Below are 24,144 nucleotides of genomic sequence, written 5' to 3'. Positions count from 1 at the left end.
ACATACATACATACATACATACATACATACATACATACATACATACATGTATGTAAACATGCATGCATACATACATACATACATACATACATACATACATACATACATACATACATACATACATACATACATACATACATACATACATACATACATACATACATACATACTGGCACTTTCCTACTCACTTCATTTCTTGCTGTTTGAATCGAATATCTTTTGGTGCAACCATTTTCTTTTTTTTTCGTCCGACATTGATGACCACATAATAGGACAAAAGCGATTACGTCACGATTACGTCATAGACCTTATAAATGTTGACACGTCAAAGCCAATTAGTGAAAAAGTATTTTTACCAAATGCTAAGGTTGTAAGTCAAATATCTTTGAAATTATAACGAAGGAATGTTGCAAAACTTTCCAGCCCAGCCTCGTATCTATCTATCCTGTCAATCGAGCCATTTATCTATCTATATATCTGTCTGCCGATTCAATCTATGTTGTATGTATGTTGATGTATGTATGTATGTATGTATGTATTGTATGTATGTATGTATGTATGTATGTATGTATGTATGTATGTATGTATGTATGTATGTATGTATGTATGTATGTATGTATGTATGTATGTATGTATGTATGTATGTATGTATGTATGTATGTATGTATGTATGTATGTATGTATGTATGTATGATGATGTATGTATGTGCATGCATGCATGCATGCATGCATGCATGCATGCATGCATGCATGCATGCATGCATGCATGCATGCATGCATGCATGCATCATACATACATACATACATACATACATACATACATACATACATACATACATACATACTACATACATACATACATACATACATACATACATACATACATACATACATACATACATACATACATACATACATACATACATACATACATCACATACTACATACATACATACATACAACACTACATACATACATACATACATACATACATACATACATACATACATACATACATACATACATACATACATACATACATACATACATACATACATACATACATACATACATACATACATACATACATACATACATACATACAACATACATACATACATACATACATACATACAACTACTACACACACACAACATACATACATACATACATACATACATACATACATACATACATACATACATACATACATACATACATACATACATACATACATACATACATACATACATACATACATACATACATACATACATACATACATACATAGCAGACATGTTGAATCGGCAGACAGATATATAGATAGATAAATGGCTCGATTGACAGGATAGATAGACACGAGGCTGGGCTGGAAAGTTTTGCAACATTCCTTCGTTATAATTTCAAAGATATTTGACTTACAACCTTAGCATTTGGTAAAAATACTTTTTCACTAATTGGCTTTGACGTGTCAACATTTATAAGGTCTATGACGTAATCGTGACGTAATCGCTTTTGTCCTATTATGTGGTCATCAATGTCGGACGAAAAAAAAAGAAAATGGTTGCACCAAAAGATATTCGATTCAAACAGCAAGAAATGAAGTGAGTAGGAAAGTGCCAGAAGACAATAGAGAATAAAAAATTCGCGGCGCCGATGGGGGCTCGAACCCACGACCTTACTGGTACGACAACAGCGTGCTGTTATTGAAGTTCTGAATTCTGAAGGCTGTCCACCCAGTGAAATCCATATACCAGAATGAAGCGTGTTCATGGTGGCGAATTGAAGGAATATCTCAAAGGAAACCAAAATGAATGCGACTTTCTTACTTATCCGAACCAGCGACCATCTGAGCTCTAGCCGTTCGGTCTTGTGCCATGACGTAGAAGTTAGACGTCTTTTGTAGTTGTTCTAGGTGACTATAGGTCTTCAAGAGGTTGACATTCAAGCAAGTGGTGTGTTACTGTTTCATTGGGGTGTTTACATAGGGGAAGGAAGGGGATGTGTCTTTTGTAATTTTGCTTAAATGGTTGTTGAGCGGTATGTGTTGTGTTCTTAGTTGAAAGATGATGCTTTGCTGGTGTCTTCTGAGCTTATTTAGGCAATCAGTCTTTACAGGAGTGGTCATGTGGGAAAACATACATCTACCCGTGGTGCTCATTGCCCAACTGTTCATCCATTCTTCTCTCTTATTTGTTTTGATTATTTGTTTCGCTGTGTCTAAGGATACTGGAATTGATGGTTGTAAAAGTGTTGATCCTACTCTGGCTAGTCTGCCTGCATTGTCATTTCCTGGTATATTTGAATGTCCACTGGAGAGATAAGTCTACGCTATTATGGTAAAGTCACTTTGTTTACATTGCAAAACAACCTGGATTCAATTTGTGGTAAATCAAGAGTTTCCTTTGACCCTTCTTTCCTTCCTTCCGTCAGTTATAAAAAAGCCTAGATTGATTTGTCTAGTGGAGTGTCCACTGTTTCTGTGATGTTTATTAAGTATTCTATCCATCCAAAGACAGCGGCAGCAAGCAAATATTACTATGAAGGAAAGCGACAAAGACGTGAAGGCTGCTGTCCGATATTGGTGAAGACAAAAAAGAACGTCAGTTTTTTTAGCTGACGGGATGCGTCAAATGGCGTGGAGTTGGCAGCTCTCTGTATTGGTTGTGACGGTGACTGTGTCGATATCAATAAAGTAAGCAATCTGTAGATAGCTGATATTTCAAGATTTCTTTTGATGCATTGTTTAACGTAATATTCCTAAATCTTAGGGAGTTATTAAGGAAATTGCAAAACTTTTCAGACCACCCTAGTAGATAGATTGCTTGATTGATTTCTATATAGATACACAGGCAGACAGTCAGACAGATGGAAAGTCAGACAGACAGACAGATAAATGGATATACATATCAATAAATATATTTTAAAAAATCAAATTCATGATAACTACCACGAAATCAATATCGAACAATCACAAGTCAAAGCTTTAATCATATTTCTAATTTGTTGCGTTGAAATTAAATGTTAAAATGTTAAATTGAACGTTATAATATTTTACCTTTGAATGGCTCATGAATAATTTCTGAAAATGTAATTAGATAAGAGATGCGTCTCAAAAAGATGACTCCCCCCCCACCCCCCGTCCCCAAGAAAAGCAACGAATCGATTTTCTCGGTTCATGTCTGCGCCAGATTACTGTCACTGTGATATTTTGAAAGAGGACATTTTTATCATCAATAGAGAATGAGATTAGCGGAAGAGTAGCGTCCCTTGATTGAACGTCACCGGTGGAGAAGTTATTAGTAAACAAACCAACTACAAGCCACGCGCCCCAAATACAAATTTATTAATCATATTTCTGTACAAAAATGCATATCATAATCAACGTTATGCATTTTTGTACAGAAATATGAATAATAAAATTTGTATTTGGAGCGCCTGGCTTGTAGTTGGTTTGTTTACAAATAACTTCTCCACCGGTGACGTCCAATCAAGGGACGCTACACTTCCGCTAATCCCATTCCCTATAAAAATCATTAAATTGAAGGCCCGTCTTCTAATGATTTTTTTTGTTTTTGTTTTTTGTTCTTGTTTTTTGTTTTTTGTTTTTTTTTTTAATTCTAACTTTATACGGACATAACTCAAGGGTTAAGTTGTCTTTTATTGCGAGCATCTGTAGTTTATTCTCCTCAACCGACGTGTCTTTATTTGAAGGTCTGACCACCGACACAATTATGGGCTTGATTTGACATTGTTGTAACGGACAATATTTGCGTTGGTTTGAGAGTATTTCCATTACAACAATGAGCCCAAAATGACTTGGGTTATAAGACCTGCAAATAAGTAAACGTCGTCCTCAACAGGAATTGACCTTTAAAAAATAAAGAGTTTTAAATCAATTAAAGATTTGGAATGAACTACCACGTGGTCTGAGGGAGTGCAAGTCTTTACCTACCCTTAAAAAGAATCTCAAGACACATTTTTACTGTATTTGTTTTTATTGACTCTATGAATCCTTGATTTGGCTATGAATTATTATTATTATTATTATTTTTTTTTTCACTTAAAATTGATATTTATATTGTAAAGTGCCCAGAGCTTGTGTTTTACACGAGAATGAGCGCTATATAAATGTGTATTATTATTATTATTATTATTATTATTATTATTATTATTATTTTATTATTATTATTATTATTATTATTATTATTATTATTATTATTATTATTATTATTATTATTATTATTATTATTAAAAAGTTGGGACAATTTTTCACCAAAGAAATCAGTTTTTTTAAATTGCCGAGGCCTCCGTGGCTATTGTAAGACAACCCTATATAAACAAGAGTCGATCGTTACTCTTTCCATGGCATAATCAAGACGGTTACTTCTCTATGTCCTTGACATTACAAGTACCGGAAGTTGACGATTAAACACAGACACCCGCCAAGCACATTAGCACAGGGGTTCTGTTGACACATGTTACACATTATGAGCGAGTAAGGGAGCTGGTGGTGATTGAACCGATCTTATCAAGTTGGTATCTACTGTAGTATCATAGGTTCAAATCCCAAACGGAAGATCATAGTGCCTCTCAAGAGTAGTCCTTCAAAACCATAAGGAACATCGATGACGTGGTATTTTTTAAAATGAGCTTTTATATAGCGCAATAGCCACTAAACGTGCTCAATGCGATTGACAACAGCAACATCTAACACGTAGGACGAGACATGAAGTCTGTTAGGCGATATTACAATTAAAACCCATGACCTTCAGATCCGAAAGCGAGTGTCATTCTACAAGACCACCTATCTCCACTTCTCTATACCGTCAAAAGGACTGTACTATTTGCTTGTTTCCTGCGTGAACATATTTCGTAGGTCTGATAACCGAGAGCAATTGTGGGCCTGATTTTAAAAACATTGTTGTAATGGACACATTTTTTTACGTTGGTTTGAGAGTATTTCCATCACAACAATGAGCCTATTACAATTTGGGTGATCAGACCTTCAATAAATACACGTCGCTTGTTAACCATTTGGATATGTGATGCTAATCTATCGCAAAGAATCTCCCGCCAGATCTAACAGACCCAGCTATCTAATCACTGCTGGGTGGACAGGTTGGGGCGATAGAGTCATTCTACCGTGCTACACCGGCATGGACAATGGTACTTTGTTTTAAAATTTGATTGATTGATTGATTGATTGATTGATTGATTTATTTATTTATGTATTTATTTAATGTTTATCAATCATTTATTTATTCATCGCGGAATGTTGATGTTGTCATAAATGATGACGATGATGATGATGATGATGATGATGATGATGATGATGATGATGATGATGATGATGATGATTATGATGACTATGATGATGATGATGATGATGATGATGATGATGACGATAATCATAATAGTAATAAATACAGCGACAACGATAATCACTATAACAAAAACAACTACATACTACAACAGCCTCACCTCGACTCCCTGGTACTGATGGAACAGGTGGACGTACTGTGGAATGTTGAGGGCGTCCAACCATGTACTGATTGGGATATGGCGTCCTGCCATCCTCTTCTTACGGCGGTGGTCAGAATCTAGGACCTGCCTGGAAATACACACAAAGTCAAAGAAAAGGTTTAGGTTTTAGGTTTTTAAGGGTTTTACGGCGCTTGCAACACATTAAGGTCATATCAGCGCCAGTAAAAAGGAAGAAAATGGGATAGTAAAAAGTTCTAGAATTACAATTAAAGCATCCAAGAAAAATGAAGACAAAAGGGGAATTGGTTCAAATAGGGAACAGATGTAGATTCCAAGAGCACACAATCATAGTATTAGTTTGAAATCACCTAAAAGTCACATCCAGACACAAGCACAGGTCCCTACTAAGAGGAATACACTCAAATGTTTACAAATCATATATAATGTATCCTAAACACAATACAGTAAATAACAGAGATGATTTACAAGGAAAAAATATCATCTCCCAAAACTAACTAGACATTTGACTGTCTCCCCCTCAGCCAGGATATCTGGCCAGGACCAGGGCAAAACCAAGTAATCTCATTCCAAGACAAAGACAGAAACCCAGTTGGAAAACAGATACAGGAGGATAAAAGACACAGTATGTACCTCCCTGCCTACTATGGGAGGTCAGGAACCCCACCAAGATATAGGGGGATAGAAGACACAGTATGTACCTCCCTGCCCACTATGGGAGGTCAGGATCCCCACCCAGAAGTCAAAGAAAAGAAAATGTAGCTCTTCCAAAATAGCTATTATTTCACCCATTCCGACGTCCACACATTTGCAGGTCTGGTAACCAAACGCAATGATGGGCCTCGTTTTACGTTGTTGTTATGAACAATATTTTGCGTCGGTTTGGGAATATTTTCATTACAACAATGAGCCCATAACAATTTGGGTTATCAGACCTGCATATATGTACACGTCGATCCATTCCCATAAATACGCGTAACGCGTAATGATATCAAGTTGACGATGATAATTTGTGACGTCAAATTATCAATTGTTAAGTTAAGTATTTTTTTTAACCCTCTCCTTACCAACTATAGGAAAATCGTCACATTCGTTACGATACAATCAACATTTTTCTTATTCAAATTTCTTTTTGTACATCATAAAATTTAAAGAAAATGAACAGTGTGTTGTAGAGCATGTTTTGCTAAAGATAAGAACTTACTGCTATTGTGTTTGAGTGATAAAGAATCTATTTTTGTGGTAGTTGGGTGTGACGTTTTGGGGAAAATCCTGAAAATGGCTGGTAAGGAGAGAGTTACTGTCTTTCATTCAGAGATAACGAAATCAGAATCGATGGAGGAGAGGACCGTGCAGAGATTGGGTACTCGTCCGGGATTTCAAAAAGCAAGAGTGTAAGAATCGATTATGTGAATAATAGTAATAATAATAATAATAATAATAATAATAATAATAATAAAATAATAATAATAATAATAATAATAATAATAATAAATATAATAATAATAATAATATAATAATAAATAATAAGCATATTTATATAGCGCCTTTTGTCGAAGCCTCAAAGCGCTATTTTAAAAAAATTCAAACAATTCACCCAAAGTATCAAAACAATTAAGAGCATAAAAGGGCATCAATACATCGTCAGTATAAATGTCACATATAACAATACATTTAAAATTCAATAAAGTAAATATTTTCTGAAAAGATATATTTTCAGGGATTTTTTGAAAATGTCTATTGAGCTCGAAAATCTCACAGGTTGAGGGAGATCATTCCAAATCGTGGGTCCGAATTTCATAAGAGACCTATCACCAAAATATTTAAGTTTAGTTTTAGGAGATGCTCACAATAGCATCAATGTAGCACATATCCACGTGAGTTTGATAACACAACTACCACTTATATAGGAAAAAAACCCATTACAGTAGCCTGCAGTCTAATTTTTGCATCTCTAGTTAAATACTAGAACACGAAAACGACATACATAAGGCACAGTAGCCAGTAACTGGTGATAGAATTATTTTATGAGTAACTCGACATTATTCTCGTCCAGAGTGATAGTCTGAATTTACGTAAAGATATATAGGACACACACACACACACACACACACACACAATATATATATATATATATATATATATATATATATATATAATATACATACATACATACATACATAAACATGCACACATATAATATCATCTATAAGGGAAAACAAATCACTGTAAGATTATACCAAACACACTAATACATGAAAATGGACTTCAGCCAGGGCATGTACAAAACTAAGTTGCCGCATATTCTACCGTTTTTAGACGGGGAAGAACTTATCTATAATTTACATACCCCCCTCCCCCCCTCCCCTCGACACTTTAACCGTTTCTATACACACCTTAACAGGTCCCGATAAGCAAAATCATCGAATTTCTTTGTCATCTTTTTGGATCGAAGACTTTGATTTCGATTCATTTTTTATCTTGTATGAAATTTATCTCAATCAGTCCACGTTGACAGGAATCGGTTATCTGGTAATCCCACGAAATTGCATCACAAAATCAATTTGTATTATGTCTTAATCCAGATCCATTTTGAACGTTTAAGAAAATGTTATACTGTGTTCACGATGAGTAAAACATTTACTGATTCACATAGGGAAGCAATAAAATATACTCTGAATTGACGTGCACATATTTTCAGGTCTGATAACGGAATGCAATTAGACTATGGCTCTTGTCACAACATTGTTGTAATGGACAATATTTTGCTTTGGTTTTTGAGAGTATCTCCATTACATCAATGAGCCCAAAAAACAAAACAATTTGAGTTATAAGACCTGTAAATAAATACACATCGCCCAAACTAAATGTATCAAATTGTGAAATTCGGGAACAGGCACTGGTGTAAGATAAAAATCTGAAAGAGAGTTCATGAAAAAGTTCCAGGGATATGTGGGTTTTTTTTTCACTTATATTTTCCTTTCTTGCTTTGTCGTGTCTAGCACCGTTTCATATACAAACTTTTTCAGATCTTTTAACACCACATTTTCACAGCGTAAAACTACAGAACCACAGCGGGTTGGTGAAAGCATAATTGTCTGTAGGGAACACATAATTGTCTGTAGGGAACACATAACTGTCTGTAGGGAACACATAATAATTATCCCAAACACAAAATTAGCCGTAGCGTATGATTAGCTCCAACGTATAATTAACTCTTACACAGAATTAACGCTAATGAATAATACGCTCTCCACCGTTTGGGGAATTTACTAAGTTATCTTCACCTGGATTTGAACTTAAATCCTTTTCAAAACAAAGAACTCATTAGTGAACCTACCACGTCACTTCCTCTCAACATTTTACTGGGTCAAAATCAGTTTCAAATTTCAAAGTTTAAAACAATCTTTTTCTGGGTCTTTGAGATGTTTTAGTAAAAGCTAATGTTGAAACCCATTAACATTTTTTACAAGACATAATAACATAAAAGATAAGTGGATGTCCGGGGGGTTTCGATTATCAATTTTAATTCGATAAATTTTAGATTTTTACAAGTACTAAACTATCGTCCTATCCAAAGAGTAACAAGCAATTGCTATTGTCCGTTTCACGCTATAGAAACTGAGATAGAAACTAGAGCGAGCCTTGTAAAGCGATTTTGAGTAGGTTTAGTGAATATTGCGCTATATTGTGTTTTTTTTTTTTTGGTTGTTGTTGTTGTTCAATTTCACCACACACACACACACACACACACACACACACACACACACATGTACACACAAAGAAATTAAAACTTAGTATTTTGATTACAAAAGGTGAAACCCCCTCTCAGCCCGACCCCAAAGAGTTCTGTGCCTGGCCTGAATGACCTTATCATAAACCCGAGAGAGCCGTTCTGGAATTATAAATATTTGGACGATGACTCAGGTACCAATTAATATATGATGGTATTTGGTATGTCGTTAGCTGCTGGTAGCAAAGCCATAACTACATGGACAAAACAGGGTCGGCCATTTTATAGATATTTATATTTTTTCCTCATAGTCATTCGTGACTCTAAACCACAGAACCTGGTTTACGTACGATTGTCTCCCGAACATTAACTAAAGCTTTTGTAGATTTTGGATAGAGAAAATATTACTTCCAATATATTAATAGATTAACTCTCTCCTAACCAGCCATTTTCAGGATTTTACCCAAAAATTCACAACAAACTAACACAAAAATATATTTTTTATCACCCAAACACAATAGCAGTAAGTTCTTGCGATACATAATTTCTTTAGTAAAACATGCTCTACAACACACTGTTCATTTTCTTTAAATTATATGATGTAGAAAATAAATTTGAATAGAAAAATGTTGGTTGTATCGTAACGAATGTGACGATTTTCATATAGCTGGTAAGGAGAGGGTTAAAATGACTCCCAACATGTCTGAAAGTAATCCTAAAAAAGTAGTCCTTCAGAACCATTAGGCCCATGGAGCCGGAGTACATCCTGGTTTATATTGGGTATACCGGATAATAATAATTGCTAGTTACCATTTTGATAGGACGCTTGTCTGTCGCGCAGTACTTTTCGTCATATCTTAAAAACCCAGCTACCAAATCCCTTCGGAATGAATAGAGGGTTCCAAAAAAAAAAAAAAATCTCGATTACACCTCGGTTCGATCTCGGTCCCTTTGGTTGCGAAGCGAGTCCTCTACCAATTGACCTATATCGGGACTCACCAAAAGAAAGTATAAAAGCTGAGACTTAAACAGAGTCACAAATTTGAGATTTCTAAACAAGTTTTGTGGGTTATTTTAATAGACGTCTAGACGGCTGTTTTATTTGAAATAAAAGTTTTCTGGCAAAAATGGAAGAAAATTGGTTTGGCAGAGTCCGATAGAACGGTTGGTCATGTTGTGGAGATGTCCAGTATAGATACTATGCGCTTGGCTAATAAGTTCACAACATTGCCATCCGGAAGTATAACGGACCAACACACAAAACTATGTGTAAGCATGAACTTTTATAGTCCAGATAATACAGTTCAGTGAAAATTACTGATAAACGCGGATAGCAAAAAAAAAAAATAACAAAGACAGAGTGACGTCATCGTCGTTCTATCTATACATAATTGGAACAATCTTGATCTATGAAAAGGTTTTAGAAAGGCTATTTATAGAAACAACACATTGCCACAGCATCGGGCAGTGACATAAACAAATTTGGTTCAATCACGATGTACATATAATTATTCCTGAGGTTGCCAGTTCGTTTGTTTTTTTTTTTGCCGATCTCTTGGGAGAACATTTTTGTTCAGGATATGGTCTTAGAATATATTGAAATGACCATGGCGTTAGCCGTAGCGCAGGGTTGCATGGTAGTGAGCAATTGAGGATTCTTACTAAAATGGGTGGAAGAAAGATCAATGGAATGATAAAAGCAAGACTCGAACATTGGTCCTCAAATGTTACACTGCTTTATCCATTTGGCCACCTTGCGCAAAAAACGTACAGCGTAGGGTAACCCTTTTGCTTACCAACCACAGGAAAATCGTCACATTCGTTACGATGAAACCAACAATTTATCATTCTGATTTCTTTTGTACATCACAAAATTAAAAGAAAAAGGTTTGTTGTAGTTTTAAAAACTTGACACTGCGTTGTCGGGATGATTTTGCTGAACAATATTATGCATAGATAGTACGGGCTAGGCTAAGAAGCTCATAACATTGCCATCTGGAAGTATAACAGACCAACACACAAAACTGTGTGTGTCCATGAACGTTTATAGTCGGGTTAATACAGTCCAGTGAGCATTACTCATAAACGTGGATGGCAAAAAACAATAACAAAGACATGAGTGACGTCATCTTCGAACTATCTATACAATGTACTTGTTGCTTTCCTGTTTGAGTAAGAAAAATCTATTTTTGTGTTGAGTGGGTGTGAAGTTTCAGCGAAAAATTCTGTAAATGGCTTGTAAGGAGAAAACTAAAAAGCTTCAAGCGGTGACCTTAATAAAATATACATTTTAAAAAGATAAAAAGAAAAAGAAAAAAATGTTACAAATGTATTTATATAAATAATTGCAATTTAAACAATAAAACTTGATGTGAATGTTTTCCCCCATTGTCTGGTAAGCTAGGAGGAAAAATGACTGACGCCGGCTGTTTTAAACAATGACTATACTACAGTACTCTGGAAAAACCCATATTTTAAAATTTGTCCAGAAAACTCGTCCTTCAAATATCAATCGATTTAAATGACCCTCATCTTGGCAAAAAATCTCAAACCTGGGACTTCGCGAAGTCCCAGGTTTGAGATTTTTTGCCAAGATGAGGGTAATTTAAATCGAATGATATTTGAAGGACGAGTTTTCTGGCCAAATTTTAAAATATGTGTTTTCACAGAGTATGGCAGTATTGCCATAGTGATTATAAATTACAGGACCCGATTATCCTTAATTATGATTGCTTGTACGTGCTTGCTATGATACGGTCAGACTCCTACAAAACACCTTTTGTCAGAAAACTTTCCACTTCATATATTGATGCTATGCGTTTATGTTAAATAAAGACCCCAAATCATCCGCCAGCGGGATATAACGTACCAACAGACAAATCTATGTGTAACTTTGAACGTTTATAGTCTGATTGATAACGAAAGAGTGAAAATGGAAAGGCTTCGTATGGGAACAAAACTGACAATGGACGTTTCGGGTACAAACCCTTCGACGTTTATTTGTGTATTGTTGTGCTGACGAAGGGTTTGTACCCGAAACGTCCATTGTCTGTTTTGTTCCCATACGAAGCCTTTCCATTTTCACTCTTTCGTTAGTATTTTACGATCACCGGCTTCAGGCAGCCCTTACCGTTTTCTACTAGTCTGATTGATGTAATTTAGTGACAACTAATCACCGAAATTGCTTTCTTGAAACAATAATAAAGAGCTGAGTGAGGTCAATTTCGTTCCCTCTATATTGATAGATTAAAATGACTCAACATTGTCAAAAATTTAAAACGGAACCTTCCATTTTATGTCTTTGATGTCTGAAGTTGAAGATGTAAATTGAGGGTCATATTAATTTATCGATATTATATAGTTTTGAAGTAAAGAATTTCTGGCTAAAATGAAATAAATGTGTTTTGGCCATCCAAGGGAATAAATATATCGTTGAAATGGCAAATATAATTGGAATGATTTGTGAATGGGTTGTACAGAGTATGTGTAGTGCTGAGGCAGGGGTCAGTGGACACGTTCTGTAACGGTTGCCAAAGACTTTCCAAGTCAAAAATGGTCTTTGTTCTGTAAAGCCTCACACTGAAAACCTCTGACGAAACACTTTTTTTTAAAAATATTATTGGCCAGAAAAACTTACTTAACAAACTGATCGATTTAAATGATTCTCGACTTGTCGAAAACTAGATATTCAAACCCGAGACTTTTTCGAAATTGACAAGTTGAAGGTTATTTTGAAATAAAACGTTTTAGGCCAAAATGTGAATTAAGAGTTTTGGCAGCTTTGTCTTTATTGTTATGGTTGTATTGTTAATGGGGAAATTAAATACAAATCAACACAACGTAAAATCACACAAAAAATGACAAATAAATTGATGCTATGCGTTTAGGTAAAATAGTCACAACATTCGCCAGCCAAATATAACGCACCAGTGTCACCTTTAAATAAAATATAGTCGAATTGATAGAATTTAGTGAGAACTAATCAGCCATCAGGCTGTATAAAAGCTATGACAAAGAGATGAGTGGTGTTCACTTAACTCTTTCTATACAAATTGAGTTGCGTTCAGTTAGAATCAGATTCACAATACAAATAATGTTGCTTGAAATCTCAAAGACAAAAAGCTTGTTTATTTATTTATTTTTTTAATGAAGAAGTTGGATTTTGAATTGAGCTCTGATTTAATAGACAATGGCAGATGTGAATTGAATTGGAGCTGAAATCCAAGCGTATTGTTTGTTTGGGTGGATTTTAGTTTGTTTGTTTGTTTGTTTGTTTCTATTGTTGTAATGTTCTTTTTTCTTTTCGTTTTTATCTTCCTTTTCTTTATTTTACGTATATAATATAGGTAGGATATAATATGAATCGACGTGCACTTAGTTGTAGGTCTGATAACCCAAATAGTTGTAATGGAAATACTCTCGAACCAACACAAAATATTGTCCATTACAACAATCTTAATTCAAGCCCTTAATTGAGTTCGGTTGCCAAACCTGAAAATAGATGCACTTAGATGTGAACACATCGAGTTGATGGTATTCTCTTTCTTAGGATCTATCTATATTACAGGATTCAAATAATCACACTGTTATAATATATAAGAACGCAATATAGTGCTTCATAAGCGTTGTTATGACCCAAAAGTTTCGCAATCACTGATTGAACTCATCAAAAAAAAAACAACATCAAACAAAATACTAACAAAACACAAAACACAATAAAACTCCAGTAAATGAAATTCGAATTCACGACTTCACAAAGTAAAGTTCCAATTATGAGCAAGTTTATATAGTATATAAATATGAGTACTGCCACCACGAACGTGCAAAGTATTCGTGAGTCTGCTTCTAACTGTTTACCATTTAACATACTCTGGAAAAACACGTATTTCAAAAATTGGCCAGAAAACTCATCCTTCAAATATCGATCGATATAAATGACCCTCATCTTGGTAAAAACTCTCTAATCCGACACTACACGAAGTCCCAGGTTTGAGAGTTTCTTACCAAGATGAGGGTCATTTATATCGATCGATTTTTGAAGGACGAGTTTCTGGCCAATTTTTAAAATACGTGTTTTTCCATAGTATGGCCGTTAACAGGTTACTGGTACAAATTAGAAATGGACGGTGGTAAATGGTACAGATGCAGGTATCGGTATGTAGAAATATGGATGGTTATGATATTATATTGTGATGAGTGATGGAAGAAAGGTGATGGAGGGAGGGAACGCGGATAGAGCAATTAGAGGGGGGGGGGGGGGGGGGGGGGGGGGAGAGAGAGAGAGAGAGAGGGGAAGGGTGTGTGTGAGAAATCTGGGTTACCAGGTTGGCACTCAAACTAAATCCAGCTATAATCCTTTAACATAAAACTTTAACCTATTTAATTATGATTCTCGTTCATTCAATTTTTTTATTTTCGGTGTTGAAGGAGGGTGGGGAGGGGGACGATTATGGAGTCGTTTCTTTTTCCCGTTTCTTGGTTTATCGTTTGTTGTTTGTTGTGTCGATGTCTGTTTTAAAAGGCCGAATCATTCATGATAATTTGTTTTGCTATTTTTAAAAGGTTTTTCCGTTTTCCTTTATTCCACGTATTTTGGCGGTCCTTGCGTTAGTCGTTAACGTTTATAGCCTGACACTAGAATTTTGTAATTTGACTTCACTTTTTAGTAATAATCAAGGAAACAAAATGATCTTATTTCTTGAACTATTGAATACAACTCAAAATTAGTTTTCTTTTGAGTTCGTGGACTTGTAATTTGACCTCATTTTTTTGCGTCAGTGTCGGGCTATGAATTTACAAAGGCTACGGTCATTCGTACCATTCCACGTTTTCAAATAACTCAATATAACGTTACAGTCCTTATAATAGATAGTATGCGCTTGGCTAAGAAGCTCAAAACATTGCCATCCGGAAGTATAACGGACCAACACACACATCTGTGTGTATCCATGAATGTTTATAGTCAGGTTAATACAGTTCAGTGAGCATTACACATAAACGCGGATGGCAAAAAACAATAACAAAGACCTGAGTGACGTCATCTTCTAACTATCTATATAATATAATATCAACATTCTCATTTCATACACACAAACGAATAAATAGTATGCGCTTGGCTAAGAAGCTCACAACATTGCCATCCGGAAGTATAACGGACCAACACAGAAAACTATGTGTAACCATGAACTTTAGTCTAGTTAATACAGTTTAGTGAGAATTACTCATAAACGCGGATGGCAAAAATCAATAACAAAGACCAGAGTGACGTCAACTTCGAAGTATCTATATACACAAACGCCCCCCCCCCCCCCACACACACACACCCAACACACACAAACACACACACACACACGCGCGCGCGCACAAACAAATCAATATACCAAACCAGACTGAGTGATAACTCCGATGCCATGAGCATACACAATAAATAACATTATTATGGCTATAATGAATTTGGCATAACTCACATAAATCCATCTGGCAACTCTGGCATCACCACCGCTGGCATTCCACAGGGGTCATTTCTCACGGGTGTCTAATAGATCGTTCTACTGGCTACACTAACGAGCGCCATCATCAATTGGAAGCACAGTTTCTCGTTACTGGTTAAATTAGCAGACACAGCCGCCATCTTTACAAGCCTGCACGACCAGCCCACCAGCTAGCCTTCAGTTTGATACGAAGCTGCTGTAGATAGAATGAAGATGACGTCACTGGGGTCTTTGTTATCGTTTTTTTGCCATCCGCGTTTATGAGTAGTTCTCACAAAACTGTATTAACCAGACTATAAAAGATCATGGTTACACATAATTTTGTGTTTTGGTCCGTTATACTTCCGGATGACAATGTTGTGAGCTTTTTAGCTAAGTGCATACTATCTATAGCTTGGACTGTAAAAAAGTAAATAACTATAACAGCTTCGAAAATGAACAAAGTACCAAACACGGAACATTTCGGGCTCAAAACCCTTCTTCAGACATTGCCATAAACAATAAAAACTTTCAAGGAGTTTTGAACCGGAAAAGATAGTGGTGTGACGTCACATTCCAGTTAAAAAGAGCAAATAACAAAAGCAATATATTTAAAAACTGAAGATTCAGATTGTTTATGCAGCAAATTAATTAGATATCTAGTAGTAGTATTAGTAATAGTAGTAGTAGTTGATGATTTTGTCGTTGTATTAACGGTCCTAGTAAGATGATGATGATCATGATGATGAGTAGTAGGACTAGAAAGGAATGGAGGAAGAAGAGGAGTAGGTGAGACAATAAAAATAGTAATGTGAAAAGTTATCGATATTTTCATAATTTGACATAGTCTCTCTCTCTCTCTCTCTCTCTCTCTCTCTCTCTCTCTCTCTCTCTCTCTCTCTCTCTCTCTCTCTCTCTCTCTCTCTCTCTCTCTCTCTCTCTCTCTCTCTCTCTCTCTCTCTCAATTTCCCACATTCATCATTCCAAACAGATTATTCACCCATCCCCTCACATGTTCTCCGTGCCATCTACAAACGTTCTTACACCAGAACATTGTCCTTTGAAGGTCCCCAATGGAATTTCTATGAAGAGGCCACACACAACACCCAAGGGCGATCATCCTGTCTGACACAGTGTAACACAATCACCCTATGAGTTGCTTCCCCTTTCATGTCAAACGAGGGCCGTGACATTTTACACATTGTCTGTACAAGTCTATCGTGTTCTTGCCTCTATCTGGACAATCGTGTCCGCCAATGCCCCTTTCAATGATATTGTCACCGTAGACCATCCCCCCCCCCCCCCCCCCCAACCCCCAACCCCCCATCCCACTTCCAGAAAAAAAAAGAAATAATCGTTGACGTGATAATCAGCTCTCCCAATACGATGACAAATGGCTTTCGGTAAAAGTAACCTTCCGTTTATTTATTTATTTATTTATTAATTCATGTATTTATTTATTTATTTATGAATCTATTTATTCTTTCATTTGTTCGTTTATTTATTAATTGATTTAAAAAATCGTAGTCAACAAGGCAACGATTTTTGAGGTATATTAATTTGAATTATACAAATTAATACCAAGAAAATAAAAACAAACAAACCAAAAAACAAAAAGCTGCTCAATTTTGTGAGAACTAATCGTGAGTGAATCACGACGGTGATGGTTTGTCAATCGTTGTCTCACACAGGAGACAAAGATTTGAGTGTTTTTTACCAAATTAACAAAATTCCATTTTATTTGGATGGATAAAGTATATTATCATTATTATGAGGGCCGGGTGTGTGTGTGGGGGGGGGGGGGGGTCCCGATAGCTCAGTTGATAGAGCATTCGCTTACCACACAAAGGAACTGAGATCGATCTCGTGTGTAGTCGAGATTTTTTTTTTTTTGATCCGCCAAGCAGTGATAAGGGAAGCTGGGTCTGTTAGATCTGGCGGAATGTACTTTGCGGTAGACTAGCGTCCTATCCAAATGATAGCAAGCAATTGCTATTGCGCCGTTTCACGCAATAGAAGCCGGGATAAACTCCGGCTCCAATGGCTCAGAAGGACTACTTTTTAAGTATTTAATCGATCGATATTTGAATTTTTCTGGTCAAAAGTGTTTTGTAAGCGTACGACGTGGGTGGGCTTTTCTATATCATCTGAAAAAGTGTGTATTTTGGGGATGGTTTTTTTTTTTCTTGTCTTTTTCTTTTGTGCTTTCTCTTTCATACATACTTCAGTGCTGATGGTGACAAAAAGGGAAAAAGGAGGAAAATTATGAATGGTTTTCTTTACGCCACATGTTTACTTCACCAACCCCCACCCTTAGAGCCATTGAGATGATAAACTACTCTAGCTATCTTCTGGATAGTGGGGGAAACTGCACCAGTTTGTTCCACTACACATTAAATCTCTCAAAGCCAGAAAATTTGATTGAGGAAAGTGTCATTTTTTAAAAGGAGGAAATTCCTCCTCTGACACAAAACTCGCGGATTTCCGCGGATCCGAGGAAACCATTATTGTTCAGATCTTTATCTTACACCAGTGCCTGCTACCTTGCTTCTCAATTTGATACTTTTCTATATTATGACACACACACACACACACACACACACACACACACACACACAATGCCTGTGATCTGGAATACAACGATGTGCCATTTTTTTCCTGTTCAATGTCATTATCATTGTTAGGTGGGTGAAAACTCTTTGACTTAACCATCGACTGGCATTTTTAACATAGTAATATAGATAGTATGCGCTTGGCAAAGAAGCTCATAACATTGCCATCCGGAAGTATAACGGACCAACACACAAAACTGTGTGTAGCCATGAACTTCTATAGTGTGGTTGATACAGTTTAGTGAGAATCACTCACAAACGCGGATGGCAAAATACAATAACAAAGGCTTAAGTGACGTCATCTTCGTTCTATCTATACAAGTCTGTGATCTGGAATAGATTTTGTCATTTTTACTCGTTCCACATGATTGTCACTGTTGTATGGCCAAAACAACAAAAACAAAAACAAACAAAACAAAACAAAAATAGAGAAAAAAAATAAAAAAAACAAAAAACAAAACAAAGACAACAACAGAAAAAAAACCCCAGAGAAAACATCAGTATTTTAAAAAAAACAAACAATAAACAAAACAAAACAAAATAAACCAACCAAAACAACAAAAAAGCAAAAACAACCTCCCCCCCCCCCCCCCCCCCAAACAAAAAAAAAAAAAACACCAAATCGTTGACTTGACAACCGCAAGGCATTTTCAACATGGTAACATACAAGTCTGTGATATAGAACACATGTTGTCATTTTTACCCGTTGAATGTCATTATAACAGTAGACTGGAAAAAGAAAAGAAAACCAAAACTAAAAAAAAAAAACAACAAAAAAAAAAACAATCCCCCCCCCCCCCAAACAACAAAAAAAACACCAAATCGTTGACTTGACAACCGCAAGGCATTTTCAACATGGTAACATACAAGTCTATGATATAGAACACATGTTGTCATTTTTACCCGTTAAATGTCATTATAACAGTAGACTGGAAAAAGAAAAGAAAACCAAAACTAAAAAAAAAAAAACAAAAAAAAAAAAAACAATCCCCCCCCCCCCCCCCCCCCCCCCCCCCCCCCCCCCCCAACAAAAAAACAACAAATCGTTGACTAGACAGCCAAATGACATTTTTAACATGGTAACATACATGTCTGCGATTTGGACACATGTTGTCAGTTTTTTATCCGTTCAATGCCATTATCGCTGGAGACTGGGGGAAAAAAAAAATAATAATAAAATGTTGTTGACATGCCAATCTACTGACCTTTTCCACATTGCATGTAACATGCAGGTGTCCACAAATTCTGGGTACATGTTTATTTGTTTATTTATTTATTTATCTAACTCTTTCCTTACCGATAGTTTTCAGTATTTTCCCAAAATGACAGGCTTACCCAGCAGAAAAATGGATTCTTTAAACTCAAAATAGCTGTATATAAAACAACTTTATGTTCTTATTAATGAAACAAAGATCATTCTTCAAAGTTTGTGATGTACAAAATAAAAATCTGAAGAAGAAAAAATGTATATTGTGTCGTAACAAATGTGACGATTTTACTCTACGTGGTAAGGAGAGGGTTAAACTCGTTGCACAAGTTAGCAGGTCTGATAACCGAACGCAATAATGGGGGGCCTGTTTTAACAATTGTTGTAATAGCATAGGCCTCTAGTCAGAATTGTTAAAAAGGTGGAATATTTTGCAGCTTCGTTTTTTTTTTAAAAAAGTGTTTTACGGCGCTTGCAACACATTAAGGTCATATCTTCTTCTTCTTCTAGGTTCCATGCCTGGTCCAGGCTTCGGATACTGCATGAATTATCTCTCTCCATTCCTCCCTGTCTCTTGCTTTTTCAAACAGCTCTTGGATTGTTAGGTTGGTGAAGCCCTTCAGTTGGTCTATGAGTGTTTTTCTTTGTCTCCCCGGGCGCGTTTACCAGGTATTTTTCCACAACTTGCCAGGTATTCATTCTTATCTTTCCTTACTATGTGTCCGAAAAAGGATAGTTGTCGATCCACTATTAAGGGCATTAGTTTCCTTTGTTGGTATGTTTGTTTTAGCACTTCTTCGTTCGTTTTGTGTGCGGTATACGATATTCTCTGCATCCTTCTCAAGCACCACATTTCAAAAGCTTCAATGTTCTTTTGTGTTTCTGCATTTGTAGTCCAGCTTTCGCATCCGTAGAACAAGATTGGCCACACGTAGCACTTCAAGACTCTGAATCTAATCCCGAACGACATCTGTTTGTTTTTCAAAATGTTTCCCAGGTCCATGAAGGCCTGTTTGGCTTGAGTTATTCTTGCTCGTATGTCTCGGTTACATCTTCCATCTGTTGTCACTATTGAACCTAGGTAATTAAAACTTTCTACGTTGGTAAGCTGCTCGCCGTGAATCGTTATATTGCAGGTGTTGTTGTTTTCGGGGTTTTTCTGTATTACCATGCATTCTGTTTTGGTGATATTCACTTCCATTCCCTTGGCTTCACTATCTACTACCACTTTGTCAACAATCTTTTGAAGTTGGATTTCTGATGTTGCAATGAGTACCGTATCGTCTGCGTATCTTATATTATTTATGTTGTGACCTCCTACTTTTATTCCCTCCATATTATTTATGCCCCTCATGATTGTTTCTTGGTATAGATTAAACAGATCTGGTGAGGCAACACACCCTTGACGGACTCCTTTCTTAATAGGAATGGAATTTCCTGTAGAGTTTCCGATTTTGATAGATGCCTGCTGAGTGTAGTATAATGTTTGCATGAGTCTGAGGTCTTTCTCATCAGCGCCAATGGAGTGCAGTTGTTTTAGTATTTCTTCGTGGCGTCCTCTATCAAAAGCTTTTTTGTAGTCGACAAAACAGAGGTATAGTGGGGTCTGAACCTGTATAGCTCTTTCACTTAAAACACGGAGGAGGTATATTGCGTTCCTTGTCCCTCTGTCAGGTTGGAATCCATATTGTTCTTCTGCGATTTCGGGGTTAATCTTATTCCTTAGCCTGTTGATAATTATACGCAACAGTATTTTGTTGATGTGACTTATTAAACTTATAGTTCTAAAATTTTCGCATCTGACTGCACCTGCTTTCTTTGGTATTGCTATGAAAATAGAGTTACAGAGATCTTCTGGAATTTTCCCAGTATTGTATATATTGTTGAATAATATGTGAAGTTCATCAATTGCTAGATCTCCTAGGCTTTTTAATACCTCTACAGATATTTCATCAGGGCCTGTTGCTTTACCATCCTTCATTCGTTCCATGGCATGTTCAATTTCACTTTTGGTGATGTTTGGTCCGCTTAATGGTTCTTTGAATTTCAGTGGTGGTTCATTTCTATTTGGATCATTGTACAGTTCGCCTATGTATTCTACCATCGGCTTTCTATATGTTGTTCTTCAAATAGCAGTTCCCCTTGTTTGTTTTGGATACAACTTCCTGCTGCTTTGCTTTTCCTTTTCCCTGATAGTTCTTTTATTCTTTGGTGAGCTTGTTGGGGGTTGGGTTTGTATTCTCTTTCGATTTCGCAGCATTTCCAGTCTAGATAGTTCTCGTGTGCCTCGATGCATTTGGATTTAATGTGGTTGTTCAATGTTTGGTATTCTGCAGACCCTCTGTTGCATTTTCGTCTTTCTTCAAATAGGTTTAGAATTTCATTTGTCATCCATTCCTTTTTGCTGTTTGTTTGAGCTATTGGTAAATGCTTTTCTGTAGTTGCTTTGACACACTTTTGGAATATATCAAATTGTTTTTCACATTTTTCGTTATCAGGTTCACTTTGGCTTTGTATCATGAGTGCATTTTCAAATTCTTCTCTCATTTTTGTTTGTATGCCATTGTCTTTGCATAACCTGTAATCCTCTTTATTCTACCAGCTGTTCTCTGAATAGCTTTAAACTTTATCCTTACTGTACAAACAACTGGGACATGGTCACTGTCTACATCGGCGCCTGGGTAGGTTTTGCAATTTAATATGCCATTTCTGAATCTTGATGATATGCTATAAAGTCTATCTGGTTCCTTGCTCTGTCCCCTGGTGATTGCCATGTCCAGGTTCTTCTTGGGTGTTGTTGAAACCAGGTGTTTGAAATCATTAATTTATTTGTTCTACACCAATCTGCCCAGATGTTTCCTCGTTCATTTCTGTCTCCGAGTCCATGTGGTCCGATTATGTCACCATCTCTGCCTCTGCCAATCTTAGCATTTAGGTCCCCCATTACCATAAGGACTTCTTGTGATTTACACATTCGTTTTGCTTTGTCTAGTGAATGGTAAAACTCTGTCATATCTGCATCTGTCGCCTCTTCTGTTGGTGCATAAACTTGAATAATATTGGTGTCAACTACAGGTCCTCTTAGCTTAACCAGCAAAACTCTGTCTGAGATTGCTACGTGCCCTTTGTAAAATTTGGTTGATTTTTGGTCTAAGATCATCCCTACTCCTTTTTGGAAAGAGGTTCCACCACTCCATATGATCTTATATGTCATGTTGTTTTCTTGTTTTGACATGGTTCCCTGCTCTTTCCATCTCATCTCTGCCAGGCCAAGAATATTTATTTGGAGCCGTTTCATTTCTTTTAGAATGTTGTTTAGTTTTCCTTTTTGGGCACAGGTCCTGACATTCCATGTCCCAATTTTGGTTTTGTCACATTTGTTAAATTTATTTCGCCTAGTAACTGGCTGACGGTTCGGTGTGACCTGACGAACATCACGCTCCCAACCGAGCGAGGCAGCAGTCTTCCGTGAAAACATGCTCCCCTTTACGCTGTCACCGTTTAACTTTTTGGACTTATTCATGCAGTTAACTCGGCAAAGTTACAAGAATGGTTTGCCATTGCCTATTCTTGTCGCCCTCTGCAGTTGGCCAGCTTGACCTGTTACCGTTCGACACCACAAGGAGGTTGCAGTAGGGCTTGATGATGATCTATCTTTGCAGACTTGGCATCATCCATTTGTCATATCAGCGCCAGTAAAAAGGAAGAAAATCGGAAAGTAAAAAGTTCTAGAATTACAATTAAAGCACCCACGAAAAGGTAAGACAAAGGGGAATTGGTTCAAATAGGCAACAGATGTAGATTCGAAGAACACACCGTCAAAGTACTTTGAGATCACCTAAAAGTCTCGTCCAGACACAAGCACAGGTCCCAACTAAGAGGAATACACTCAAATGTTTACAAATCATATAATATAATATGTAAACTAAACAAAATAAAATGCATAACAGAGAGATGGTTTACAAGGACAAAAATATCATCTCCCAAAACTATAACTATACATTCGACTGTTTCCCTCCCAGCCAAGGAACCTCGGCCAGGGCCAGGACAAAACTTAAGTAATCTCATACCAAGACAATGACAGGAAACAATTGGAAAACGGGTATGGGGGGATAGAAGACACAGTATGTACCTCCCTGCCCACTTTGGGAGGTCAGGATCCCCACCCAGTTTGCAGCTTCCGCGTAACGCAAATTTTAAATTTTATCATTTATAAAAATGAATCAATAATATGTCCTTATTAATGACAATACTGGTAAAATATAGAATTATTAACATACAAATCAACTATAAACAGAGAGAAAGAAGAAAAGAAAGACAGAAAGAAGAAAAGAAAGACAGAAAAAAAGAAAAGAAAGACAGAAAGAAAGAAAAGAAAGACAGACAGAAAGAAAAGAAAGACAGAAAGAAGAAAAGAAAGACAGAAAGAAGAAAAGAAAGACAGAAAGACAGAAAGAAAGAAAAGAAAGACAGAAAGAAAGAAAAGAAAGACAGAAAGAAAGAAAAGAAAACAGAAGAAGAAAAGAAGACAGAAAGAAGAAAGAAGACAGAAAGAAGAAAAGAAAGACAGAAAGAAAGACAGAAAGAAGAAAAGAAAGACAGAAAAGAAAGACAGAA

General features: G+C 36.3%; 1 protein-coding gene across 19 annotated transcripts in view; it reads right to left on the bottom strand.

The window, feature by feature from the left end:
- The window catches only part of LOC144979842 (breast cancer anti-estrogen resistance protein 3 homolog), a 155,959-nt gene that overhangs the window by 16,564 nt on the left and 115,251 nt on the right, over positions 1-24,144 (bottom strand). For 18 of the 19 annotated variants that reach the window (XM_078927031.1, XM_078927030.1, XM_078927029.1 and 15 more), the window contains one exon: positions 5,485-5,614. In XM_078927031.1, the coding sequence (XP_078783157.1) occupies positions 5,485-5,614 (130 nt within the window). Of the gene's footprint in view, positions 1-5,484; positions 5,615-7,901; positions 9,244-24,144 lie in introns of those variants that run through there. The other variant, XM_078927023.1, reaches the window with a different exon arrangement.

This window comes from Berghia stephanieae, chromosome 9 (assembly GCF_034508935.2).
Source record: "Berghia stephanieae isolate SIO BIC M18660-M18661 chromosome 9, UCSD_Bste_1.3, whole genome shotgun sequence".
Classification (NCBI taxonomy): Eukaryota; Metazoa; Mollusca; class Gastropoda; order Nudibranchia; family Aeolidiidae; genus Berghia; species Berghia stephanieae.
Note: the sequence above shows the minus strand (reverse complement) of the source record. Positions and strands in the feature narration are given on the sequence as shown.